At 43.3% G+C, this 25,234-nt stretch overlaps 1 protein-coding gene across 2 annotated transcripts in view; it reads right to left on the bottom strand.

Moving 5' to 3' along the window:
• LOC134338833 (deleted in malignant brain tumors 1 protein-like) overlaps positions 1–25,234 on the bottom strand; it is a 118,844-nt gene that overhangs the window by 54,925 nt on the left and 38,685 nt on the right. For both annotated transcript variants that reach the window (XM_063034936.1, XM_063034937.1), the window contains exons 6-9: positions 22,611–22,925; positions 7,317–7,631; positions 3,816–4,130; positions 1,307–1,621 (exon numbers count right to left, since the gene is read on the bottom strand). In XM_063034936.1, coding sequence (XP_062891006.1) covers positions 1,307–1,621; positions 3,816–4,130; positions 7,317–7,631; positions 22,611–22,925 — 1,260 coding nt within the window. The remainder of the gene's footprint in view (positions 1–1,306; positions 1,622–3,815; positions 4,131–7,316; positions 7,632–22,610; positions 22,926–25,234) is intronic.

Genomic DNA, 25,234 nt, shown 5'->3' with positions numbered 1-25,234 from the left:
CGACCGTCAGGGCTAGGAATTGAACGGTGAGTAAGCAGTTAGCTCAGAGCAGCTCTTGGGTGGTTCCCCTGAATAAGTAGTACATAGTTTGGGATACTATTTTGGGATACACTCTCAGTGGAATCCTAGCCGTACCAGGTTGGTCGCACAGAGGATGGGTTGCAGAAAAGAAAGAGGGATAATTTAGAGCGGTTGAGAAGGGGTCATAATACTCATGGGTATCGAAAAACCTTCCGTTGATGTGAAAGCGAGACAAGGGTAATCTGTTGCCTCCGAGCTGCCAGGGTAAGGGACAACTCTAATCGCGTACATAGCACTGTGGAGGGTTGCGAAGCAACCAGATGACTTGATACAAACAGCTTCCGCAGAGAGAATTTAAAGGTCTAGACAGAAGGCTGAGACGCAAGGCATTTCGGATTACAGCCCGTTATACGAGCCAGGGAGAGTGAAACCAGAATGATTTGGCAGATAAATGCGTCGCTGAGAAATTGGGGAAGGGGGCTCTGCTTCAGATTCCTGGATCATTGGGATCTCTTCTGGGGAACATATGACCTGTAGAAAAGGGAACGGGTGCAGCGGATGCATCTGGGTACCAATGTTCTCGCACAGTCTTTCCTAAAGCTATTGGAGTCCGAGGGGTGTGTTAAATTAATTTTTCTGGACGGTGGAACCCGAAGCGAATCAGCTGGTGTGGGAGGGGTGTGTTAAATTAATTTTTCTGGACCGTGGAACCCGAAGCGAATCAGCTCAGGTTGCGGTTCGGTGTTTTTACGAATAAATACAGCGTGCAGTCAGACTGTGAGGAAGCGGGTGTAGTGGATTGAACAAAAAAGCTGCCAGCTGAGACAATATGCGTGCAGTAGGGATGGACAATCAAAAAAGTCTTTGGTACTGTGCTCAACGTCTTATCAATTATAACAGTAGAGTGTGCTCACGGATTATCACGTTTACACAGTGCGATGTCAGTAAACATCTCAGCTCTGCTCCTCCTCCACTAACAGCAGTCTATAGGCCAGTCAATACAATTAGAAGCTACATCACATGGTGTGCAGTAGAATCACCTGCAATATTCACTGCACAATCGTCTTTCGTCAGCCAGCGAATATCGTCGTATGAAGGCATATTTTGGTCAAACATGTCGATGAAATTTCTATTTGTATGCCGTCGTGTAAGGAATAAGTAAATAAATTCACATCGTTTTACCCACAGCAACTGCAAGTCGCTGGCTAAATTATTAAAATTAGCGTCTCCGTTATTCCCAATAGAGGGAAAAAAGGAACAAAGAGATTCTGAGTTCTATGCCTACCTTCTGTACAATTCACTCCCGCATCCTCTCCGTGACCGCAGTTATTAATCCCCCATCCTCGGAAGGAACAATCCCGTAGGGCGGATTCATTTCCATTGCATGCAACATCATCCATCCAGATATTCCCGCTGCCTTGCCCGAATCGTGCCCCCGTTATTGCTGCTGCGCCAGAGGGACAGCCCAACTGATTGCAGACAACCTTGGCGTCGTCAGTGCCCCATCCATCGTCGCATACCGTTCCCCACCGTGCTTTGTACCGCACCTCCACCCTCCCGGAACAGCGATCGCTGCCGCCTACCAGCCTGATATCGGGTTCTGCAATGACATTCACAGAAGAAATTATTCTGACACACAGAATTAACTGTATTTTACGCAGTGTCGCTTCTGGATACGTTCAATTCCACGGTCCTGGCCATAACGCCACATGTTAACCTTTGCTCAAACCAAGATATCATTCTTTGACAAGTGATTGTCGGTATATGTCAGCAGTGGAAGTGTGTTTGTCAGGCGCTTTCTGAATGGAATCTTCGGCCCGAACGAAGCACTAGCTCTGGGTAACTTGTCAGGGTACCCATTGTAATTTAAAAGGCATTTGCGTGTTATTCACGGCGGGTGTTGGATATTGGGAGCCCCACGTGCTACTTAATGAACCTGAGCTGCGTCCATCTGCCGCTTCTGGAAGAGCGTGTTACAGATCCTGAGCAGCAGATCCAGGACCTTCGGCATGTGCCGGAGAGTGAGTGGATCGTCCATCGAAGGTTCTGAGAAGTCTTCTCAGGTATTTTGCCGGAACCTGAAAATTTTGCGACCGTCAGGGCTAGGAATTGAACGGTGAGTAAGCAGTTAGCTCAGAGCAGCTCTTGGGTGGTTCCCCTGAATAAGTAGTACATAGTTTGGGATACTATTTTGGGATACACTCTCAGTGGAATCCTAGCCGTACCAGGTTGGTCGCACAGAGAATGGGTTGCAGAAAAGAAAGAGGGATAATTTAGAGCGGTTGAGAAGGGGTCATAATACTCATGGGTATCGAAAAACCTTCCGTTGATGTGAAAGCGAGACAAGGGTAATCTGTTGCCTCCGAGCTGCCAGGGTAAGGGACAACTCTAATCGCGTACATAGCACTGTGGAGGGTTGCGAAGCAACCAGATGACTTGATACAAACAGCTTCCGCAGAGAGAATTTAAAGGTCTAGACAGAAGGCTGAGACGCAGGGCATTTCGGATTACAGCCCGTTATACGAGCCAGGGAGAGTGAAACCAGAATGATTTGGCAGATAAATGCGTCGCTGAGAAATTGGAGAAGGGGGCTCTGCTTCTGATTCCTGGATCATTGGGATCTCTTCTGGGGAACATATGACCTGTAGAAAAGGGAACGGGTGCAGCGGATGCATCTGGGTACCAATGTTCTCGCACAGTCTTTCCTAAAGCTATTGGTGTCAGAGGGGTGTGTTAAATTAATTTTTCTGGACGGTAGAACCCGAAGCGAATCAGCTCAGGTTGCGGTGGGGGGTGTTATCCGAACCAATACAGCGTGAAACCAGACTGTGAGGAAGGGGAAGGTAGTGGATTGAACAAAAAAGCTGCCAGCAGAGAGACTATGAGTGCATCAGGGATGCAGAATCAAAAAAGGCTTCAGTACTGTGCTCAACGTCTTATCAATTATAACAATGGAGTGTGCTCACACATTATCACGTTTACGCAGACAGATATCAGTGAACATCTCAGCTCTGCTCCTCCTCCACAAACAGCAGTCTATAGGCCAGTCAGTACAATCAGATTCCTGGATCATTGGGATCTCTTCTGGGGAACATATGACCTGTAGAAAAGGGAACGGGTGCAGCGGATGCATCTGGGTACCAATATTCTCCCACATTCGTTTCCTAAAGCTATTGGTGTGGGAGGGGGTGTTAAATTATTTTTTTTTCTACGCGGTGGAAACCTAAGCGAATCAGCTCAGGTTGCGTTTGGGTGTTCTACGAACAAATACAGCGTGCAGTCAGACTGTTAGGAAGGGTGGCTAGTTAACTGAACAAAAAAGCTGCCAAGAGACAGACTATGAATGCATTACGAATGTAGATTCAAAAAAGGCTTCAGTACTATACTCAACGTCTTCTAAGTCATAACAATAGAGTGTGCTCACATATTATCACGCTTACACAGCCCGATATCAGTGAACATCTCAGTTCTGCTCCTCCTCCACTAACAGCAGTCCATAGGCCAGTCAATACCATCAGAAGCTACATAACATGCACTGCAGTAGAATCACCTGCAATATTCACTGCACAAAGGTCTTTCGTCAGCCAACGAAGGTAGACGGATGGAGGCATATTGATGTCAAACATGTCGATGATATTTCTATCTGTATGGTGCCTTGTAAGGATGAGTAAATAAATTCACATTGGTTTAGTCACAGCAACTGCAAGTCGCTGGCCAAATTGTTAAAATAAGCGTCTTCGTTATTCCCAATAGAGGGAAAAAAGGAACAAAGAGATTCTTAATTCTATGCCTACCTTCTGTACAATTCACACCTGCATCCTCTCCATGACCGCAGTTATTAATCCCCCATCCTGGGAAGGAACATTCCCAAAGGGCGGATTCATTTCCATTGCATGCGATATCATCCATCCAGATATTCCCGCTGCCTTGCCCGAAGCGTGCCCCCGTTATTGCTGCTGCGCCAGAGGGACAGCCCAGCTGATTGCATACAACCTTGGCGTCGTCAGTGCCCCATCCATCGTCGCATACCGTTCCCCATTGTGCATTGTACCGCACCTCCACTCTCCCTGAACAACGATCGCTGCCACCTGCTAGTCTTATATCCGGCTCTGAAACGACATTCAAAAAAGAATATAGAACATAGAATAGTACAGCACAGTACAGGCCCTTCGGCCGACAATGTTGTGCCGACCCTCAAATCCTGCCTCCCATATAAGCCCCCACCTTAGATTCCTCCATATACCTGTCTAGTAGTCTCTTAAACTTCTCTAGTGTATCTGCCTTCACCGCTGACTCAGGCAGTGCATTCCACGCACCAACCACTCTCTGAGTAAAAAACCTTCCTATAATATCCCCCTTGAACTTCCCACCCCTTACCTTAAAGCCATGTCCTCTTGTATTGAGCAGTGGTGCCCTGAGGGAAAGGCGCCGGCTATCCACTCTATCTATTCCTCTTATTATCTTGTGCCCCTCTATCATGTCTCCTCTCATCCTCCTTCTCTCCAAAGAGTAAATCCCTAGCTCCCTTAATCTCTGAAATTACTCTCGGACACGGAGATGCCTTTAATTTTTGCAGCGTCGCTTCCAGGTATGTTCACATGCACGTTCTTCCCCATAACAAATCATATGAATTTTACTCAAGCATAGCACCATATTTGGAGCGGCGAAATTTGTCTCTATGCTGTCATGTCAACAACAACAAAATGGACTAGCAGAAAACACGTCCAAAGTTGTGATTTGTTGTTCCGGATATGAAATTGAATCTGGGTTATTGCAAACCATAGAATGTTCAATTCTCATCACTCCAACATCGAGATACTTGGGGTCTTTATCTTAGAGGAGACGTCCATAAGAACCCGTAGCATAATTAGGTCAGTATAGCCATTGAATAAGTTGTGCAATCTGTCGTGGATGATGCATTCTTGCTTGGAACTACATTCTCTTGCCTTCTTCCCGTAAACTATGATGCCAAACTTTGGTTTACGTAAAGCCGTTGTAAGCCATGATATCTCATGATTGAATTTTGAACTGTGAATTCAAAATTGTGAAGATACTGTCCGCGTCCGTACAAGGACCCTAACCTGACCATTGTCAGCTGTTTTAGACTGCTGATAATTGGAAAGGAAATTCTTCTTGCTATCATTGCCTGAAACGGCTGGACCAGCACAGTTCACAGCACAATACTTCTTGAACAAAAGGGTATAGCCAATCCACTTCACTTGCCCTGTCAGTGATCTGTTCTCACAACCTACGGACACGATTTCAAGAACTCCTCAACTCCTCATCCGATGTTTTTGGTATTTATTACTTATTTACTATTATTGTAGTATTTTGTATATTTTCTCAATTCAAGCTGGTAAATCCTAAGGTACCGCCATTGCCAAGCACATTCATTTCACAAACAGGAGAAAATCTGCAGATGCTGGAAATGCCAATAAAGGAGGGATGCCCTGTACAAAAGGGAAGGGTTGAACCTCACCCCGAGAGGGATATATATATTCTCGGGTGGGTTTGTTAGAGCTGTTGGGGATGGTTGAAACTAATTTAGCATGGTAAGGGGAGGGGAGTGAAGGGACTCAGGATACAAAGGGTATTAAAACAGCAAAAGTAACGTGCAGTCAGACTGTTAGGGAGGGCAGGCAGATAATAGGACAAAATGCAGCAAGAGCTTTCAGTATCACTGCATTAGAATGCAGAATAAATAAAAGGTTACATATTCAAAGCCTTCTATCACTTTGCAAAGAATATAAAAATAAGCTGGATGATCTTATTGCCATTTTTACAAATTGTAGTGGAAGATGTTGTGGAGATCACTAATTCATTGCTGAACGACTGTTATATTCGGTAGCTGAATGTCCTTTGTACATTGTATCGGAAAGATAGGAATATAGGCAGAAGGTGTGGCGAGGCTCTGCTGTTACAGAATGGCATCAAATACTAACAAAGATGATGCAGAGGATCGGAAGATGTTGAAATTACGTATTTGTTATCATAGTTGTCATGCGCTGTAAGGATTCGCTGCTAATGTAATGGTTTCACTGTGATGTTTCCCCGCTAGGGCTAATGTATTGGCTTCTCTGTAACGTTCACTGCTGAGGTAACGGTTTCTCTGTAGCAGCAATGTTTGGGTTATGGCTGGAGATAACAGGATTGTGGTATGCATGTTAGCCAATAGGAGAATATTGCTCTGTCTTGTGAATCTGAAAGGATGTTTTTTTGCGGTGTTTGATCGAGGAGAGATGAAGAGAGGAAGACGCGTGTGGAGAGAGCTAGTAGACCACCAGACTGACTGGACTGGGATTTGAGGGTTCGAAGATCGGCGACGCTCGGAGGAGACCGATGGTAGAAGAATGACTACTGGGTGAGCTCCAACGTGAAATTTTGAAATTTTCCTTGAATTGGGCCTTTTTTTTAATTTGCATTACTAAACCTATATTCAGATTAAGATTCATAAAATTCAATCATTTAATTGCACATGATGTTCTGTCCGATATTTTGCGTTGTGGGTTTGTAACTGGGCTGTGCATTACCCAGCATTCACACAAATGTGATTTCCGAGTTTGGCGTGTCAACGGCTGTTTCCCCTAGACGAATACAAGCTGGGCAAGCCTGAGGGTTACATAGTAATGGGAAATTTTAACGTGCATCTAGTTTGGGAAAGTTAAGTTATTAATAGATCTCGAGAGAGAGAGAGAGAATTTGTCGAGTGCAGAAGTAGTTAGACAGATTTCCAATATGGGCAACGAAGCGGCAAATGAAATAAAATGCTGGAAAATGCATCGTCCTGCACTTTGTTAGTAGAAATAATTCTACAGACTGTTTTCTAAACAGGGTACAATCCAAAAATCTGAGATGCAAAGGGACTAGTGGAGAAAACCCTAAAAGTTTATATGCAGTTTATGAAAGGACTTCCTACGTGATCCCCAGGAAACTAAAAAAATGCTGCGAACAAATAATTAAAACTTGTTGTTTTGCATACAGAATTAATATCGGCCATTCCTTACATTTTCTGATCCGATGCGTCTTACCCTATATGCATCGGAATCTGCACCTATATACGCGACGAACTAAGATATACAACTTTGCCGAATGAAACACTCCCGCACTTTAAGCGACATAGCACAAATGTTAATTAAGTTGTGCCTGCCTCAACAACGTCAATTATCAGTACATAAATTCACATCGCTGTACCCACAGCAACTGGAAGTGGCAGGCCAAATTATTAAAAGATAAAATCTTCGTTATTCCAAATAGAGAGAAATAAAGAACAAAGATGTTTTTAGTTCTTTGCCTACCTTCTGTACAATTCACTCCCGCATCATCTCCGTGACCGCAGTTATGACTCCCCCATCCTCGGAAGGAACATTCCCAAAGGGCGGATTCATTTCCATTGCATGCAACATCATCCATCCAGATATTCCCGCTGCCTTGCCCGAAGCGAGCCCCCGTTATTGCTGCTGCGCCAGAGGGACAGCCCAACTGATTGCAGACAACCTTGGCGTCGGCAACGCCCCATCCATCGTCGCATACCGTTCCCCACTGTGCATTGTACCGCACCTCCACTCTCCCTGAACAACGATCGCGGCCGCCTACTAGCCTGATCTCTGGCTCTGAAATGACATTCAAAGAAGAAATTACTCTGGGTTACGGAGATACCTGTGTCGGAGTGTCGCTTACAGGTATGCTCAATTCCACCTTTCTGGCCATAACACAGCATATGAATGTCTGCACAAGCGGAGCCACCATTGAGTGAGCGGTGAGGCGAGGAGAGAGAATGGGATTGTCGGGCTTTGGCTCAAAGGATTCTCAAAGGACATAGGAGAGCCAATGGCTTTGAGTAACTTATCCGGTTACGTTTTGTTACGTTTCTTTTTTTCTACTTGTGTCAAGCGTACGTACTGTAGTTCAAAAGTCCTCTGCGTCGGATTCACGCCGTATATTGGAGTCCTGGGAGCGCCACGGGCAACTGTATGTGCATAAGGGGCATCCAACTGCAGCTACTGGAAGACCGTGTTTCGCATCGGGAGCAGAAGCTGCATGGCATTCGGCTTGTACGGGAGAGTGAGGTACTGGGAGGTAGCCTCCCCTGACGTGCAGAAGCTTGATAACTGAGTGACTGTCCCAAGAAATCGACGGTGAATAGGCAGATAGCTCTCAGGTACGCCTCCTCCCCCCCCCCCCCCCCACAGAAGAATAAGTATATCGTTTTGGATGCTCTTTGTCGTGATAACGTCTGAGAGGAACGCCATGGAGACCAGGTAGAATGCACTTTGCTTGGGTCCTTTTTGCAGAAGGTAAAGAGGGTGTGTCGGGAGCTTAGGAGAAGGAGGACTCATATCTGAGTAATCGACAAAAAATTCTTTTGACTTGAACGGGACACACGGATGGTCTGTTGCCTTCCAGGTGCCAGGGCAAGTGCCGACTCGGATCGGGTTCACAGCAATTTTGAATAGGAGGGGAAGGGAAGGGGATCCAGATATCTTGGTAGAAAGTGGTTCCTCAGAGACGAGCTAGACAGAAGGATGAGATATTCAGGATTACTGCCGGTGATACACACAAGTGAGCGTAGAAACATAATGGGGCTACTGAGGTGACTTTAAACTAGAATGGTTGGGGGGTGGGAATCAAATTAAAGAGGCTAGGCGTGAGGAGGTTAGTTCACAACCGAGGGATGGGAATCAGTGCAGAGAGACAGAGGGGTGTAAAGTGAGCGTAGAAGCAAAAAGTACAAAGGAGAAAAGTAAAAGTGGCAGGCCGACAAATCCAGGGCAAGCATTAAAAAGGGCCACTTTTCAACATAATTGTACAAGGGCTAAGAGAGTTGTAAAAGAGCGCCTGAAGGCTTTATGTGTCAATGCAAGGAGCATTCGTAATAAGGTGGATGAATTGAAAGTGCAGATTGTTATTAATGATTATGATATAGTTGGGATCACAGAGACATGGCTCCAGGGTGACCAGGGATGGGAGCTCAACGTTCAGGGATATTCAATATTCAGGAGGGATAGACATGAAGGAAGGGGAGGTGGGGTGGCGTTGCTGGTTAAAAAAGAGATTAACGCAATAGAAAGGAAGGACATAAGCCGGGAAGATGTGGAATCGATATGGGTAGAGCTGCGTAACACTAAGGGGCAGAAGACGCTGGTGGGAGTTGTGTACGGGCCACCTAACAGTAGTAGTGAGGTCGGAGATGGTATTAAACAGGAAATTAGAAATGTGTGCAATAAAGGAACAGCAGTTATAATGGGTGACTTCAATCTACATGTAGACTGGGTGAACCAAATTGGTAAAGGTGCTGAGGAAGAGGATTTCTTGGAATGTATGCGGGATGGTTTTTTGAACCAACATGTCGAGGAACCAACTGGAGACCAGGCTATTCTGGACTGGGTTTTGAGCAATGAGGAAGGGTTAATTAGCGATCTTGTCGTGAGAGGCCCCTTGGGTAAGAGTGACCATAATATGGTGGAATTCTTCATTAAGATGGAGAGTGACATAGTTAATTCAGAAACAAAGGTTCTGAACTTAAAGAGGGGTAACTTTGAAGGTATGAGACGTGAATTAGCTAAGATAGACTGGCAAATGACACTTAAAGGATTGACGGTGGATATGCAATGGCAAGCATTTAAAGGTTGCATGGATGAACTACAACAATTGTTCATCCCAGTTTGGCAAAAGAATAAATCACGGAAGGTAGTGCACCAGTGGCTGACAAGAGAAATTAGGGATAGTATCAATTCCAAAGAAGTAGCATACAAATTAGCCAGAGAAAGTGGCTCACCTGAGGACTGGGAGAAATTCAGAGTTCAGCAGAGGAGGACAAAGGGCTTAATTAGGAAGGGGAAAAAAGATTTTGAGAGAAAACTGGCAGAGAACATAAAAACGGACTGTAAAAGCTTTTATAGATATGTAAAAAGGAAAAGGCTGGTAAAGACAAATGTAGGTCCCCTGCAGAGAGAAACAGGTGAATTGATTATGGGGAGCAAGGACATGGCAGACCAATTGAATAATTACTTTGGTTCTGTCTTCACTAAGGAGGACATAAATAATCTTCCAGAAATAGTAAGGGACAGAGGGTCCAGTGAGATGGAGGAACTGAGTGAAATACATGTTAGTAGGGAAGTGATGTTAGGTAAATTGAAGGGATTGAAGGCAGATAAATTCCCAGGGCCAGATGGTCTGCATCCTAGAGTGCTTAAGGAAGTAGCCCAAGAAATAGTGGATGCATTAGTGATAATTTTTCAAAACTCGTTAGATTCTGGACTAGTTCCTGAGGATTGGAGGGTGGCTAATGTAACCCCACTTTTTTAAAAAAGGAGGGAGAGAGAAACCGGGGAATTATAGGCCAGTTAGCCTAACGTCGGTGGTGGGGAAACTGCTGGAGTCAGTTATCAAGGATGTGATAACAGCACATTTGGAAAGCGGTGAAATGATCGGACAAAGTCAGCATGGATTTGTGAAAGGAAAATCATGTCTGACGAATCTCATAGAATTTTTTGAGGATCTAACTAGTAGAGTGGATAGGGGAGAACCAGTGGATGTGGTATATTTGGATTTTCAAAAGGCTTTTGACAAGGTCCCACACAGGAGATTAGTGTGCAAACTTAAAGCACACGGTATTGGGGGTAAGGTATTGGTGTGGGTGGAGAATTGGTTAGCAGACAGGAAGCAAAGAGTGGGAATAAACGGGACCTTTTCAGAATGGCAGGCGGTAACTAGTGGGGTACCGCAAGGCTCAGTGCTGGGACCCCAGTTGTTTACAATATATATTAATGACTTGGATGAGGGAATTAAATGCAGCATCTCCAAGTTTGCGGATGACACGAAGCTGGGTGGCAGTGTTAGCAGTGAGGAGGATGCTAAGAGGATGCAGGGTGACTTGGATAGGTTGGGTGAGTGGGCAAACTCATAGCAGATGCAATTTAATGTGGATAAATGTGAAGTTATCCGCTTTGGTGGCAAAAATAGGATAACAGATTATTATCTGAATCGTGGCCGATTAGGAAAAGGGGAGGTGCAACGAGACCTGGGTGTCATTATACACCAGTCATTCAAAGTGGGCATGCAGGTACAGCAGGTGGTGAAAAAGGCGAACGGTATGCTGGCATTTATAGCGAGAGGATTCGAGTACAGGAGCAGGGAGGTACTACTGCAGTTGTACAAGGCCTTGGTGAGACCACACCTGGAGTATTGTGTGCAGTTTTGGTCCCCTAATCTGAGGAAAGACATCTTTGCCATAGAGGGAGTACAAAGAAGGTTCACCAGATTGATTCCTGGGATGGCAGGTCTTTCATATGAAGAAAGACTGGATGAACTGGGCTTGTACTCGTTGGAATTTAGAAGATTGAGGGGGGATCTGATTGAAACGTATAAGATCCTAAAGGGATTGGACAGGCTAGATGCGGGAAGATTGTTCCCGATGTTGGGGAGTTCCAGAACGAGGGGTCACAGTTTGAGGATAGAGGGGAAGCCTTTTAGGACCGAGATTAGGAAAAACTTCTTTACACAGAGAGTGGTGAATCTGTGGAATTCTCTGCCACAGAAAACTGTTGAGGCCAGTTCATTGGCTATGTTTAAGAGGGAGTTAGATATGGCCCTTCTGGCTACAGGGGTCAGGGGGTATGGAGGGAAGGCTGGGTTCTGAGTTGGATGATCAGCCATGATCATAATAAATGGCGGTGCAGGCTCGAAGGGCCGAATGGCCTACTCCTGCACCTATTTTCTATGTTTCTATGTTTCTATGTTTGGCAGATAAATGCGTGGCTGAGAATTTGATGCGGGGGTGGGTAGTTCTTCAGGTTATTGGATCATTGGGATAACTTCTTAGGGATGTATGACCTGTAGAAAAGTGAATCGTTGCAGCTAAAGCCGATTAGGACCAATATTCTCGCGCATTGGCTTCTCAGAACAGTTGGGGACGGTTAACCTAACTTTGCAGGCGGGTGGAAACGGGAGAGAATGGACTCAGGACAGGGCGAAGAGCAAAGATACCGTGCAGTCAGACTGTTAGGAAGGGCTGGCAGATGTTCGAACAAAAAGGCTGACTGCAGAGTGAGTATCAGTGCGTTAGGGTTGCAGTATGAAAAAGGGTTTCAATACTGTATTCAAAGTCTTATAAAGTATAAGAATAGAGTGCTCACACATTATCACGCCTACAGAGACAGATGTCATTGAATATCTCAGTTCTGCTCTTCTTCAACAAGAATGTGATAAGTTGTCCCCCTAACAACAGTCCATATACCAGTCAATAGTATCATAACCCACAACACTTGCGGTGCATTAGCGTCACCTACAATATTTACTGCACACTCATCTTTCGTCAGCCAGCGAATGTAGTCCTATGAAGGAATATTGTGCTCTGACATGTCGATGATATTTGCCTCTGTATGCTGTCCTGTCAAGAACTACAAAAAGGACTATCAGTAAACACGTTCATAATTGTCATTCGTTGTTCCCGATATAAAACTGAATCTGGGTCATTGTAAACCACAGGCTACTCAATTCTCATCACTCCGGCACCGAGAGACTTATGAGCTTTATCTTGCAGCAAACGTCCATCAGAAACAGGAGCATATTTAGACCAGTGTGGCCATCGAATCTGCTGTGCAATCGATCGTGGCTGATATATTCTCCTTCCGCATTACATTCTTTTGCCTTCTTCCTGTAATCATTGACGCCAAACTTTGGTTAACGTAAAGTGGTCAAATGTCCTGATATATCAGCATTGAAATCACATGCGGATTTCTGGACTGTGATGTTGTACTTTGGTATCAACATTCTGAAGATGTTGTCGGCGCACCTACAAGGATCCGAACCTGATCATTGTTAGCAGTCTTTCACTGCTTACAGTTAGCACGGAAATTGATCTTCATATATCGACTGAAACAGCAGGTCAAGCACGGTTCACCAAAATTCACTGGGCTATCCGGTCATGTTCAGTATATTCTCCAATCGTTGCACAGCGATTGTGAATCTGAACCCAAGCTACTTTCATGGAAGTTACAACTCATTTTCTCAAAATGTGTATTTATTTCTTTATCAATCAGTTATTTATTGATTAACATATTTACTTCAGCCTTTCTTTACAACTTAATTATTTGTTTGACCCACTTATCAAAACAGCCATCTGTCCAGCTATCTATCTGGCGATTATTATTATTATTATTATTATTATTATTATTATTATTATTATTTTAAACTAATATCTCTGTACAAGCCAGTAAAACATTAGGTACCAGCATAGCTAAGCATGCTAATTTTTCAATTGCTTAGAATCTTCGCACTATTCCAGTGTTATTTGTACTTCTGGCTTTCTGAAGATTTGCATTATTATTGATGTCTGTGTACTTATCTACTGTTATATACTGTATTATATAGTAACGTTGGGGTGATACCAGTTTTACATGTTTCTGTAGGAACAACGAATACGCTGCTCATGTTACATAGTCCTTCAATCTCCTCTTTTAGTTCAGTCTATTTCTGGTGTTTTTCACTTATTGATTTCGGTGTGTTATGTGCGTGTGGAATGAATATATCTATAAAGTTAGCTGTGCATGAGTACTTATTTAATAATGTTTTATCAGGATGGGTATTGTATCATGGAGTCACAGAAATTGTTCACACAACAGTAGGCCCTTCCGCTACCTCGTCCCTATCATTTCATTTAAACTGCCTGTTGCTACCGAGCAGAACATCTGGACCATCACCCTCTATACCCCTATCATCCATGGACCTATCCAAACTTCTTATCAACGTGAAAATCGAGTGCGCGTGCACAACTTCAGTTTGCAGGTTGATCCACATTCTCATGATCCGCTGAATGAAGACCTTTCCCCTTAAGTTGTCCTTAAGCTCTTTCCCTTTCGCTCTTAGCCCAGGACCTCTCTTTGTAGTCCCACCCAGGCTCTGAAAAGAGTTTGCTTGCAATTACCCGATCAGTATCACGCATAAGTCTGTATATTTGTATTAAATCCCGCCTCAATCTTCTAACTAACTGATGCAATCTTGGCAAAACTTCTAAAACTTCCGAAAATTGCTGTGATTGTGTGGTGAACCGTATATTGACCGAATGCATTACGTTCTGGCAAAGAGCACCAATGCCCTTAAAGGGAAATACGTTAAAAACTAGTTTATACGGCCATATCCAGCAAAAATAAAGTCCTGCCCTTTATTGAGCACAACAGCACAGCGTGCTGTCGCAGAAAAGCAGCATCCATCGCCAGGCAAGTCCATCACAAAGCTCATGCACTTTTCTTTCTGCTGCCTCAAGACTCACACCACCAGGTTTAGGACAGCCATTACCCCTCAGCGATGAGCTTCTTGAACCAAAAGGTATAACCACTCCATCTCACTTGCAGCGTCACTGATCTGTTTCCACAACCTACGGACACGATTTCAAGGACACCTCAACTCTTTACTCCATGTTTTCGGTATATATTACTTCGAACCATAGAACACTACAGTACAGAAAACAGGCCATTCATCCCTTCTAGTCTGTGCCGAAACATTACTCCGCTAGTCCCATTGACCTGCATCCAGTCCATAACTCTCCAGACGTCTCCCATCCATGTACCTGTCCAATTTATTCTTAAAGCATAAGAGTCAGCCCGCATTTATCACGTCAGATAGCAGCTCGTTCCACGCTCCCACCATTCTCTGAGTGAAGTTCCCGCTAATATTCCCACTACACCTTTCCCTTTTCACCCTAATGCCATGTCTTCTCGTATTTATCTCTCCTGATATATGTGGAAAGAGCCTATTCACATTTACTCTGTCTATACCCCTTATAATTTTGTAAAGCTCTATCAAATCTCCCCTCATTCTTCTACGCTCCAAGGAAGAAAGTCCTAACCTGTTCAATCTTTCCCCATAACTCAACTCCTGAAGACCCGCCAACATCCTAGTAAATCTTTTCTGCACTCTTTCAATCTTACTAATATCATTCCTATAGTTAGGTGACCAAAACTGTACGCAATACTCCAAAGCTGGCCTCACCAATGTCTTATACAACCTCCCCATAACATCCCAACTCCTATACTCAATATTTCGATTTATGAATGCCAGGATGCCAAAAGCCTTCTTTACAACCCTGTCTACCTGTGACACCACTTTCAGGGAATTGTGTATCTGAACGCCCAGTTCTCTTTGCTCCTCGGAACTCCTCAGTGCCCTGCCATTTCTTCTGTATGCCCTAACTTGATTTGTCCTTCCAAAATGCAACACCTCACAGTTGCACACCACGAGTTACAGGCCTGCAGTCTGATAAGAAATCATCCACTACCACTCTCTGTCTTCTCCCACACTGCCAATTTCGAACCCAGTTTACAACCTCTCCATGGATGCCTAGTGTCTGAACCTTCTGAACTAACCTTCCATGTTGGACCTTGTCAAAGGCCTTACTAAAGTTCATGTAGACAATATCCACAAGCACACATCTACTTTTTAAATATTATTGTAGATTTTTAAATATATTTTCTCAATTCAAGCTGTTAAATTCTAAGGTACAGCCATTGCCAAGCACATTCATTTCAAGAACAGGAGAAAATCTGCAGATGGTGGAAATGCCAATACGGGAGGGATGACATGTACAAAAGGGAAGCGTTACACCGTACCCCTAGAGGGATACGTATTCTCTCAGGTAGGTTTTTTTTTTAGCTTTTGGGGATGGTTGAAACTAATTTATCATGGTAAGGGGAGGGGAGTGAAGGGACTTACGATACGAAGGGTATTGAAACAACGAAAGTACCGTGCAGTCAGGCTGTTAGGGAGGGCAGGCAGATAATCGGACAAAATGCAGCGAGCAGGGTGAGTATCACTGCATTAGGATGCAGAATAAATAAAAGGTTGCAAATACATATTCAAAGCCATATATCTCATTGCAAAGATTATAAGAAATAAGCTGGATGATGTTATTGCCATTTTTAAAAATTGTTGCGGAAGATGCTGTGGACATCGCTGAATCGTTGCTGAAAAACAGTTACATTTGGTAGCTGAATGTCCTTTGTACATTGTATCTGAAAGATAATCACTAAGTATGAATTTTGGCAAAATTTTATAAATTTTGCTTAAATATCCGTCATTTTCCATTGGGATACGAGACAAAATTAACCGATTTTTTTTTTCACAATACGACCTACTGATCAGTGTGCTGTCCCGTGAGGTCTTAAGTCCAGGCTGCAGCAAGTCTAAAACTTTATTTATGACGATGAGTATGTTTCAGAGACACGGATTATGTGTTTACTTCGTTCTTACAGATTCCAAATGAAACAACTTAGTAAGGGTATTTTTTCTGAGAACCTTTCAAAATAGTGATGGCAGAAATGCAATAAAGCCCCTCCCAGAGAAGCCAAGGGGCAAGAAAGGAAAAGGAATGTGGTTGAATTTGGTAACAAAACAACCGTTAAATAATTCCGGTTAACCATCATCATCATTAGTAATAAGTCTTCTATTGAATTTAGCATATTTTCTTCAGTTAAATATTTGTAAGGCATACCTGATTGGCAAGTAACACCTGCATCTTCTCCATGTGTGCAATCATGAATGCCCCATCCCCGGGAGGGGCAATTCAACAACCTAGTCTCAGAACTTTTGCAGGTCACGATGTCCATCCAAATTTGCCCCTGGCTAGTCCCGAACCGTGCTGAACCAATCGCAGCTGCACGGGAACCACAGCCAAGTTGACGACAAACAACCTCTGCATCTACTCTCGCCCAATCGTCATCGCAAACCGTACCCCATTGGTTAATGTGGAAAACTTCCACTGTCCTGGAACAGCGATTACTCCCGCCAATCAGTCTCACAGTAGACGCTAGAATTACTTATAAAGACACCGTTAGCCGTGACTCGCGCTCTTTGTGTACAGTTTATATTTATCATCGTCATAGTCATAGTCATACCTTATTGATCCCGGGGGAAATTGGTTTTCGTTACAGTTGCACCATAAATAATTAAATAGTGATAAAACCATAAATAGTTAAATAGTAATATGTAAATTATCCCAGGAAGTAAGTCCAGGACCAGCCTATTGGCTCAGGGTGTCTGACCCTGTAAGGGAGGATTTGTAAAGTTTGATGGCCACAGGTAGGAATGACTTCCTGTGACGCTCTGTGTTGCATCTCGGTGGAATGAGTCTCTGGCTGAATGTACTCTTGTACCCAACCAGTACATTATGTAGTGGATGGGAGACATTGTCCAAGATGGCATGCAACTTCGACAGCATCCTCTTTTCAGACACCACCGTCAGAAATCTATGACACCACTGTCGTAGATGTATTTCGAAATAGAGCTCAGAACAAACCCTTTTAGCCCAACGAGCCAGGCAATCCATCTGTTTGACACTGGCCTAATTACAGGACAATTTGCAATGGGCAATTTATCTATGGTTTCGTATGTACAATTTCGGACAGTGGGAACAAACCGCACCACTTGGAGGGTCTGCGTGGTCATGGGAAGAATACACAAATTTCTTACAGACAGCAGCAGAATTGAACTCGGAATACTGGAACGCCCGTAACTGTAAAAGGGTTCTGCTAACCGATACGCTACCATGGCGTATCTTCTTTCTATTTCTCCCAACTGCAGTTGAAAAGTTAAGGGAAGAGATCTTCATATTTAAAGACACATTTAATGAACGAATTCATTAAATTTCAAGTCAAGTCAGGTCACTTTTTTTTGTCATTTCGACCATAACTGCTGGTAGAGTACACAGTAAAAACAAGACAACGTTTTTCAGCACCATGGTGCTAAATGAAGCAATATCAAAACTACACTGAACCACGTAAAACAACAGAAAACTACACTAGACTACAGACCTACCCAGGACTGCATGAAGTGCACAAAACAGTGCAGGCATTGCGCGACCCTGTCCAATGCCTTACCAAAGTCCATGAAGACATTATCCACTACCTTACTTTCATTTACTTTACTGGTAACTTCCTGGAAAAACTCTATTAGACTGGTTAGACATGACCTAACACGTACGAAGCCATGCTGCCTATTTTTTAATCTGTCTTTCCATATACTTATAAAACTACCCCCTTAGAATTCCCTACAATAACATCACACAACTGTTGCACGCAACTGAAACACCAAAAATAAAACTCCCGTCCAGATGAAACCCGAAACAAAAATCCTTACAAAGCAAATTGCAGCTGAGCTGAAAGAGGACAAGTATACTAGCCGGATGGTTTGCTAGTGCTGTCCGGTGTGGGGAAAGGCGGGGCTTTAAACTAGAGCTGCAGGCGGTGGAACCTGAAGTGGCAGAACACTTAGTGGAGAGATTGTTGAAGCAAATGTTGATTAGACCCAAGTCAATATCAGAAATCAATAGCTTGAGCACGGTACGACTAATGGACTGAGCTACCTATACTGCAATGCCAGAAATATTGTAGGAAAGACAGCTAACCACAGGACATGAATGAACAAAGGGAAGCATGCACGATATTGCAGCGATTAGTTCGACTTGTTTGCTGGACGGGCAGGACTGGCACCTCAATATTCCGGGGGTTTCAAGTTGTTCAAACATGACAAAGCGTCAGGTGTTAAAGAACGAAGGGTGTCGCTGCAAGTCAGGAAAAATGTCACGGCTGTGCTCCGTCATGGCAGACCAGAAAACTCGCCCAGTGAGGCATTATGGGTGGCACTGAGTAATTAGAAAGGTATGACGACATTAATGGGACTATATTATAGACCATACAACAGTCCGAGGTATTTAGAGGAATAAAGTTGGGTAATTTGCAGACTGTTGCGAGAAAGGGAATGATGTTATAGTAGGTGATTTAAACTTTCCATATTTTGACTGGGACTCCCATACAGTAAAAGCACTAGATGGGACAGAGTTTGCCAAACGTTTTCAGGAAAGATTCCGTAATCAGTACATAGTACTCTGAATGAGAAAATCGGCGATGCTTGATCTGCTATTAATGAATGAGACCCAGCAGGTGACAAAAGTACGTGTCGCGGTACACTTGCTCTCTAGTGATCAAAATGTCGTTAGTTTCAAAGTAACTGTCCAAAAGATAGGTCTGGTCCGCGGGCTGAGATTCTAAACTGAAGGAAGGCCAATTTTGATGCTATCAGTAATGGTCTGGGAAGTGTAGTTTGGGACACGTTGTTTGGTTTGGAAGAACACCATGTGACAGAAGGCACAGATTTGATATAAGTGGTGTACATTCACAGGAGAGACAACCAATGAGTTCAGAGCACACATTTAAACCGCCAATTATCATCTCTCCCTGCTCCCATTTCCCACTGAAGTAAACTTCAACTCCTCATTATTATTATTCACCGATCTCAGATAGATGTAAATATTATACACACTCCAGGTTTAAGACCATAAGACTTAATGCAAGAATATGGAGTATAATTTGAAAATTTGGCCCATCGGGTCTATTCCACCATTCCATCATAGCCGAATTATTATCCCTTTTAACACCCTTCGCCTGACTTTGCACCATAACCCTTTGAGGCCCTGAAAATAAGAATTTATCAACCTCCACTTGTCACACTGGGTGGGGACATGGGAATAAGGGTGGACCCAAATGCAAGACACATCTTGTGAGGTTACTTAGATTGAATTTATTGTTCGATACCAGGAGAGCAAGGCAGGAGCAAGAAACAGCGAACTAGACAAGAACTCAGGACTGCGACTAGGCTGGGACAAGGATCTGGGCTTGTGCTCGGAATCGGCTCCCAGAACTAGAGGTGACATAGAAACATAGAAACATAGAAAATAGGTGCAGGAGTAGGCCATTCGGCCCTTCGAGCCTGCACCGCCATTTATTATGATCATGGCTGATCATCCAACTCAGAACCCAGCCTTCCCTCCATACCCCGTGACCCCTATAGCCAGAAGGGCCATATCTAACTTCCTTTTAAACATAGCTAATGAACTGGCCTCAACAGTTTGCTGTGGCAGAGAATTCCACAGATTCACCACTCTCTGTGTGAAGAAGTTTTTCCTAACCTCGGTCCTAAAAGGCTTCCCCTCTATCCTCAAACTGTGACCCCTCGTTCTAGACCTCCCCAACATCGGGAACAATCTTCCCGCATCTAGCCTGTCCAATCCCTTTAGGATCTTATACGTTTCAATCAGATCCCCCCTCAATCTTCTAAATTCCAACGAGTACAAGCCCAGTTCATCCAGTCTTTCTTCATATGAAAGACCTGCCATCCCAGGAATCAATCTGGTGAACCTTCTTTGTACTCCCTCTATGGCAAGGATGTCTTTCCTCAGATTAGGGGACCAAAACTGCACACAATACTCCAGGTGTGGTCTCACCAAGGCCTTGTACAACTGCAGTAGTACCTCCCTGCTCCTGTACTCGAATCCTCTCGCTATAAATGCCAGCATACCGTTCGCCTTTTTCACCGCCTGCTGTACCTGCATGCCCACTTTCAATGACTGGTGTATAATGACACCCAGGTCTCGTTGCACCTCCCCTTTTCCTAATCGGCCACCATTCAGATAATAATCTGTTTTCCTATTTTTGCCACCAAAGTGGATAACTTCACATTTATCCACATTAAATTGCATCTGCCATGAGTTTGCCCACTCACCCAACCTATCCAAGTCACCCTGCATCCTCTTAGCATCCTCCTCACTGCTAACACTGCCACCCAGCTTCGTGTCATCCGCAAACTTGGAGATGCTGCATTTAATTCCCTCATCCAAGTCATTAATATATATTGTAAACAACTGGGGTCCCAGCACTGAGCCTTGCGGTACATGAAGAGGCTAGGGTATGGACTCCGAAACAGAGACTGGGCAAGGACCCAGCAGCGTTGTTCTGGAATAATGAAGCTCAACTCAACTTATAGACTTGCTTTCATGGATGCTTCAACTCCTGTTATCAAAATAGCTATCTATTTATTTATTTATTTATCTATCTATCTATCAATCATCGATTTATTCATTTATTTAACCATTCAGCTATCCAGGCGGCCATCTATTCATCTTTCTACTCAATTATTATTATTATTATTATTATTGATATTGTTATTACTATTACTTTGAACTTGTAACTCACCTCAAGCTGTTAAAACCTGAGGTGCAGGCATAGATAATTACACACATTTTTCAAATTCTGTTCACATTCGCACTATTCTAGTTGTGTTTACTCTTTTGGCTTTTCGGAGATTTATATCATTTTACCATCTCAGCCTAACTCGTTAATACTACTGTGACGGGGATAATAGCAGTTGCATAAATTAATATTAGGACTATATATACCTTGTTCATGTTCTATACTCTTTTAATTTCCTCTCTTATTTCAGACACATTTCTGGTGCTTCCACTTATCGATTTCTGCATGTGATGTATGTGTTGGAATTGTGACATATACCGGTATTAAGTAAGTTCTTCTTGGTTGTTCGTCCTGTAATGTTTTATCCGGGCAATTACTATGCTGTCAAAGAGGCGCAGAAGAGTCTAGCACAAAAGCAGGTTTTTCTGCCCATCCAGTTCGTTCTGAGCCATTTAAGCTGACAACTCCTATCGACCTACACCGGAACCATAGCCCAGAAACCATGAGCGTCCATCTATATATACAATCTGCTCATAGACTTGGCTTACACCTCTTCAGTTACAAGCTCCTTCCATAGTCTACGATGCTCTGTATGAAGGCGTTGCCCCTCAAGTTCCCGTTAAACATTTCATCTTTCACTTTCAACACGTTACTTCTCGTTGTATTCCCACCCAACTGTTGAATGACCCTGCTTGCATGAATCCTGTCTGAAACACATAAATTTCTATCCCTCTATCAGATCTCCCCTCATTATACAACGTTCCAAGAAAAGAGATAAAAAACTATTAAAGCTTTCCTTATAATCTGTCGTGGAGACCCAGCGACATACCTGCAAACTTCCTCGGTTATTTTTTCAAAATGATTCACATCTTCCGTGAAGGGAAGTATCCAAAATAGCACACAATACTCCAAATTAGGCCTCACCAACTTCTTATAAACTTCAACATAACTTCTTCTATACGTCATACTTTGATTTATAAAGGCCAGTGTCCCAAGACAAAAACTTTCTTAGTGACCTAAAAAGCTATGACGACACTGTCAATGAGTAATGAAATTGTATACCCGGATATATTTGACGTAAAGTACTCCACAGTGCCAAGCCGTTCACTGTGTCAGACCATCCCTAGATTATCCTATTGAAGTGCAACGGTTCCTAACTGTGTGCATTAAATCCAAGCGACAATTTTCAGCCCATTTGTCCAGTAGGTCCAGATCCTGCTGGAAGCTCAGATAATTAGTATTTACCATTCTACATACTTATTTATTTCAGGTCATTCCTGAAATTTTCTGATACGATGAGGCCAACCCAATATGATTCTGAAATCTGCACCTATATGCCCGACCAACTGGGATATAAAACATTGCCGAAGTAAACACACCAGCACTTTAAGCGACACAGAATAAACGTTACTGAGTGGCGCTTATCTCAGCAACGTCAACGATTAGCATATAAATTCATCTCCTTATGCCCGCAACAACTGGAAGTAGCTGGTTGAATTATTAACATATTGAGTCTTCGTTTTTCCTGTAGGTATAAAGAAGGAGCAAAGAAGTTTTTAGTTGTATACCTACCTTCCGTACAACTCACGCCCGCATCTTCTCCGTGACCGCAGTTATTAATCCCCCATCCTCCGAAGGAACAATCCGAAAGGGTGGATTCCTGCCCATTGCACGCAACATCATCCATCCAGATATTCCCACTGCCTTGCCCGAAGTGCGCCCCTCCTCTTGCTACTGCGACAGAGGGACAGCCCAATTGCCTGCAGACAACCTTGGCGTCTTCAGTTCCCCATCCATCGTCGCATACCGTTCCCCATTGTGCATTGTGCCGCACCTCCACTCTCCCTGAACAGCGATCGCTGCCGCCTACCAGCCTTATACCAGGTTCTGAAACGACATTCAAAGGAAAAATTACCGTGGGACGAGGGGGTACATTTACTTTTCAATGTTCTACCTTACTGACCACAACACAGTGTATGAATGTTTGTACTGAGCGGCCATTGTTGGAGCAATCATGGTTGGTAATAGGTCAATGATGAGACTGGATTGTCAGGCTTTGACTCAAAGTAGAATTCGGCTCGGCAGAGTTGTTGGCTCTGGGTAAGATGTCCAGGTAAGTTTCTGTTACATTTCGATTTTTTTTCTTATTGTTACTTTCTTACTTTCTTATATTGGTGTCCAGGGAGATCCCCATGAACTATAGATGCGTGAAGTGCATCCAGCCGCAGCGCCTTCGAGACCGTGTGAGGGACTGAGGCAGCATATCGATGCACTGCAGCTGCTACGGAACAGTTAACAACAACAAAACGGACTAGCAGCAAACACGTCCATAACTGTGACACCTTGTTCCGGATTTAAAATTGAATCCGGGTCATTGGAAACCACAGAACTCTCAATTCTCATCACTCCGACAGCGAGAGATTTGTGGGTTTCATCGTAGAGTAAACGTCGATAAGGAAATAGGAACATGATTAGGCGAGAATGGCCATCGAATCTGCTGTGCAATCTACCATCGATCGTATGTTCTCTCTCTGAACTACATTCTCTTGCCTTCTCCCCGTTATCTTTGACCCCAAGGTTTGATTGACATGAATCAGTTATAAGCCCTGATATCTGATGATTGAATTAAAATGTGCGTTTTGGACTGCGATGTCGTTCTTTGGTATCGAAGTTTTGAGGGCATAGCCGATGTCCAAGCAAGGACCCTAACCTATCATTGTCAGCTGTGATAGACTGCTGGTAGATAGAACGGAAACTTCTCTTCATATCATCGCCTGAAACAGAAGGATAAAACGGTTCACAAGAACTATTAGGGGTATTCCTGATCGTCGTTCAGAAACTGGGTATCTCAACCCAAACTATGGAATCGCTTTAATGAATGCTACAACTCAGGTTCACAAAATATGTATTTATTTCTTTATCAATCAACGAGTTATTAGTTTACTTATTTAGTTCTTCTTAATTTCCCACAATTATTTTACCCATCTATCCAAACACACTTCTGCCTATCTAATTGCATGACGATTGTTATTATTATTATTATTATTATTATTAATATTATTAACATTATAAACCAATATCTCAGTACAAGCTGGTAAAACCTGAGGTACCGGCATAGCCAAGCATACTCATTCTTCCATTGCTACGAACTTTTCCACTATTCTAGTAATATTTACACTTTTGGCTTTCTGCAGATTTACACCATTATCGCTGTTAAGTTTAAGTATCTACATGGTGACTTAGGGATAATACTAGTTGTACATGTTCCTTTTGGGACAATTAATACCCTGCTCATATTCCATCGACTCTGAATTTCCTCTTTTAATTAAGCATATTTCTGGTCTTCTTCAATTGTTCATTTCTATATGTTACCTGTCTGTGGACTGACTATATCTATTAAGTAAGCTGTTCATGAGGTTTATTCAGTAATGTTCTACCCGCATGGTTATTCTATCATAGAGTCATCGAAATCTGTAGCACGACAGCAGGGCGTTACGCCCATCTAGTCCCTGCCGACCCATTTAAACCGCCTACACTCATCGAACACAACATCTGGACCATTGCCCTCCATACCCTTTATCCATGCACCAATTTAACTTCCCATAAACGTTGAAATCGAGCTCGTATGCACGACTTCAGTTTGCAGGTAATTCCGCACTTTCATGACCCCCTGAATGAACACCACTCAGGTTCCCCTTGAACGTTTCACCTTTCACTCGAAATGCATGGCCTCTATGTGTAATCCCACCCAGCCTGCGAAAGGAGCTTGTTTTCAATTACCCAACCTATACCCGGCTTAATCCAGGCAAGCTTTTGTATTCTATACTTTCACAGTATACTCCGAGTCAATTTTGAACTGGCCCAAGAATCCCCTCATAACAAATGTTTATACCAAATTTTCAACCACAGATCTATTTATAATGTATAAATAGTCTATCTGACATTAAACAATGGCTGATTGATCCTGAATTAATGTTTCAGAGATATAAAATCCATGTCAATAGATACGGGTCGAATTTGACCCGGAACACCCTCAATGTACAAAAATTTGCAGCACCTGTACAAAAGTATATTTTTTAAAAATATTTTCATATCTGTGTATTTTAGGTCGCCTTAGGAAAATTCATCAAATTTCGGCTAGAAAATATGGCATTTAGGGTGTTTTTACTGCTGTCAAATGTCAAAACGGGTCAAAT

The sequence above is a fragment of the Mobula hypostoma genome, chromosome 28 (genome assembly GCF_963921235.1).
Source record: "Mobula hypostoma chromosome 28, sMobHyp1.1, whole genome shotgun sequence".
Classification (NCBI taxonomy): domain Eukaryota; kingdom Metazoa; phylum Chordata; class Chondrichthyes; order Myliobatiformes; family Myliobatidae; genus Mobula; species Mobula hypostoma.
The sequence above is the reverse complement of the archived record's forward strand: the minus strand, read 5'-3'. Positions and strand labels throughout refer to the sequence as shown.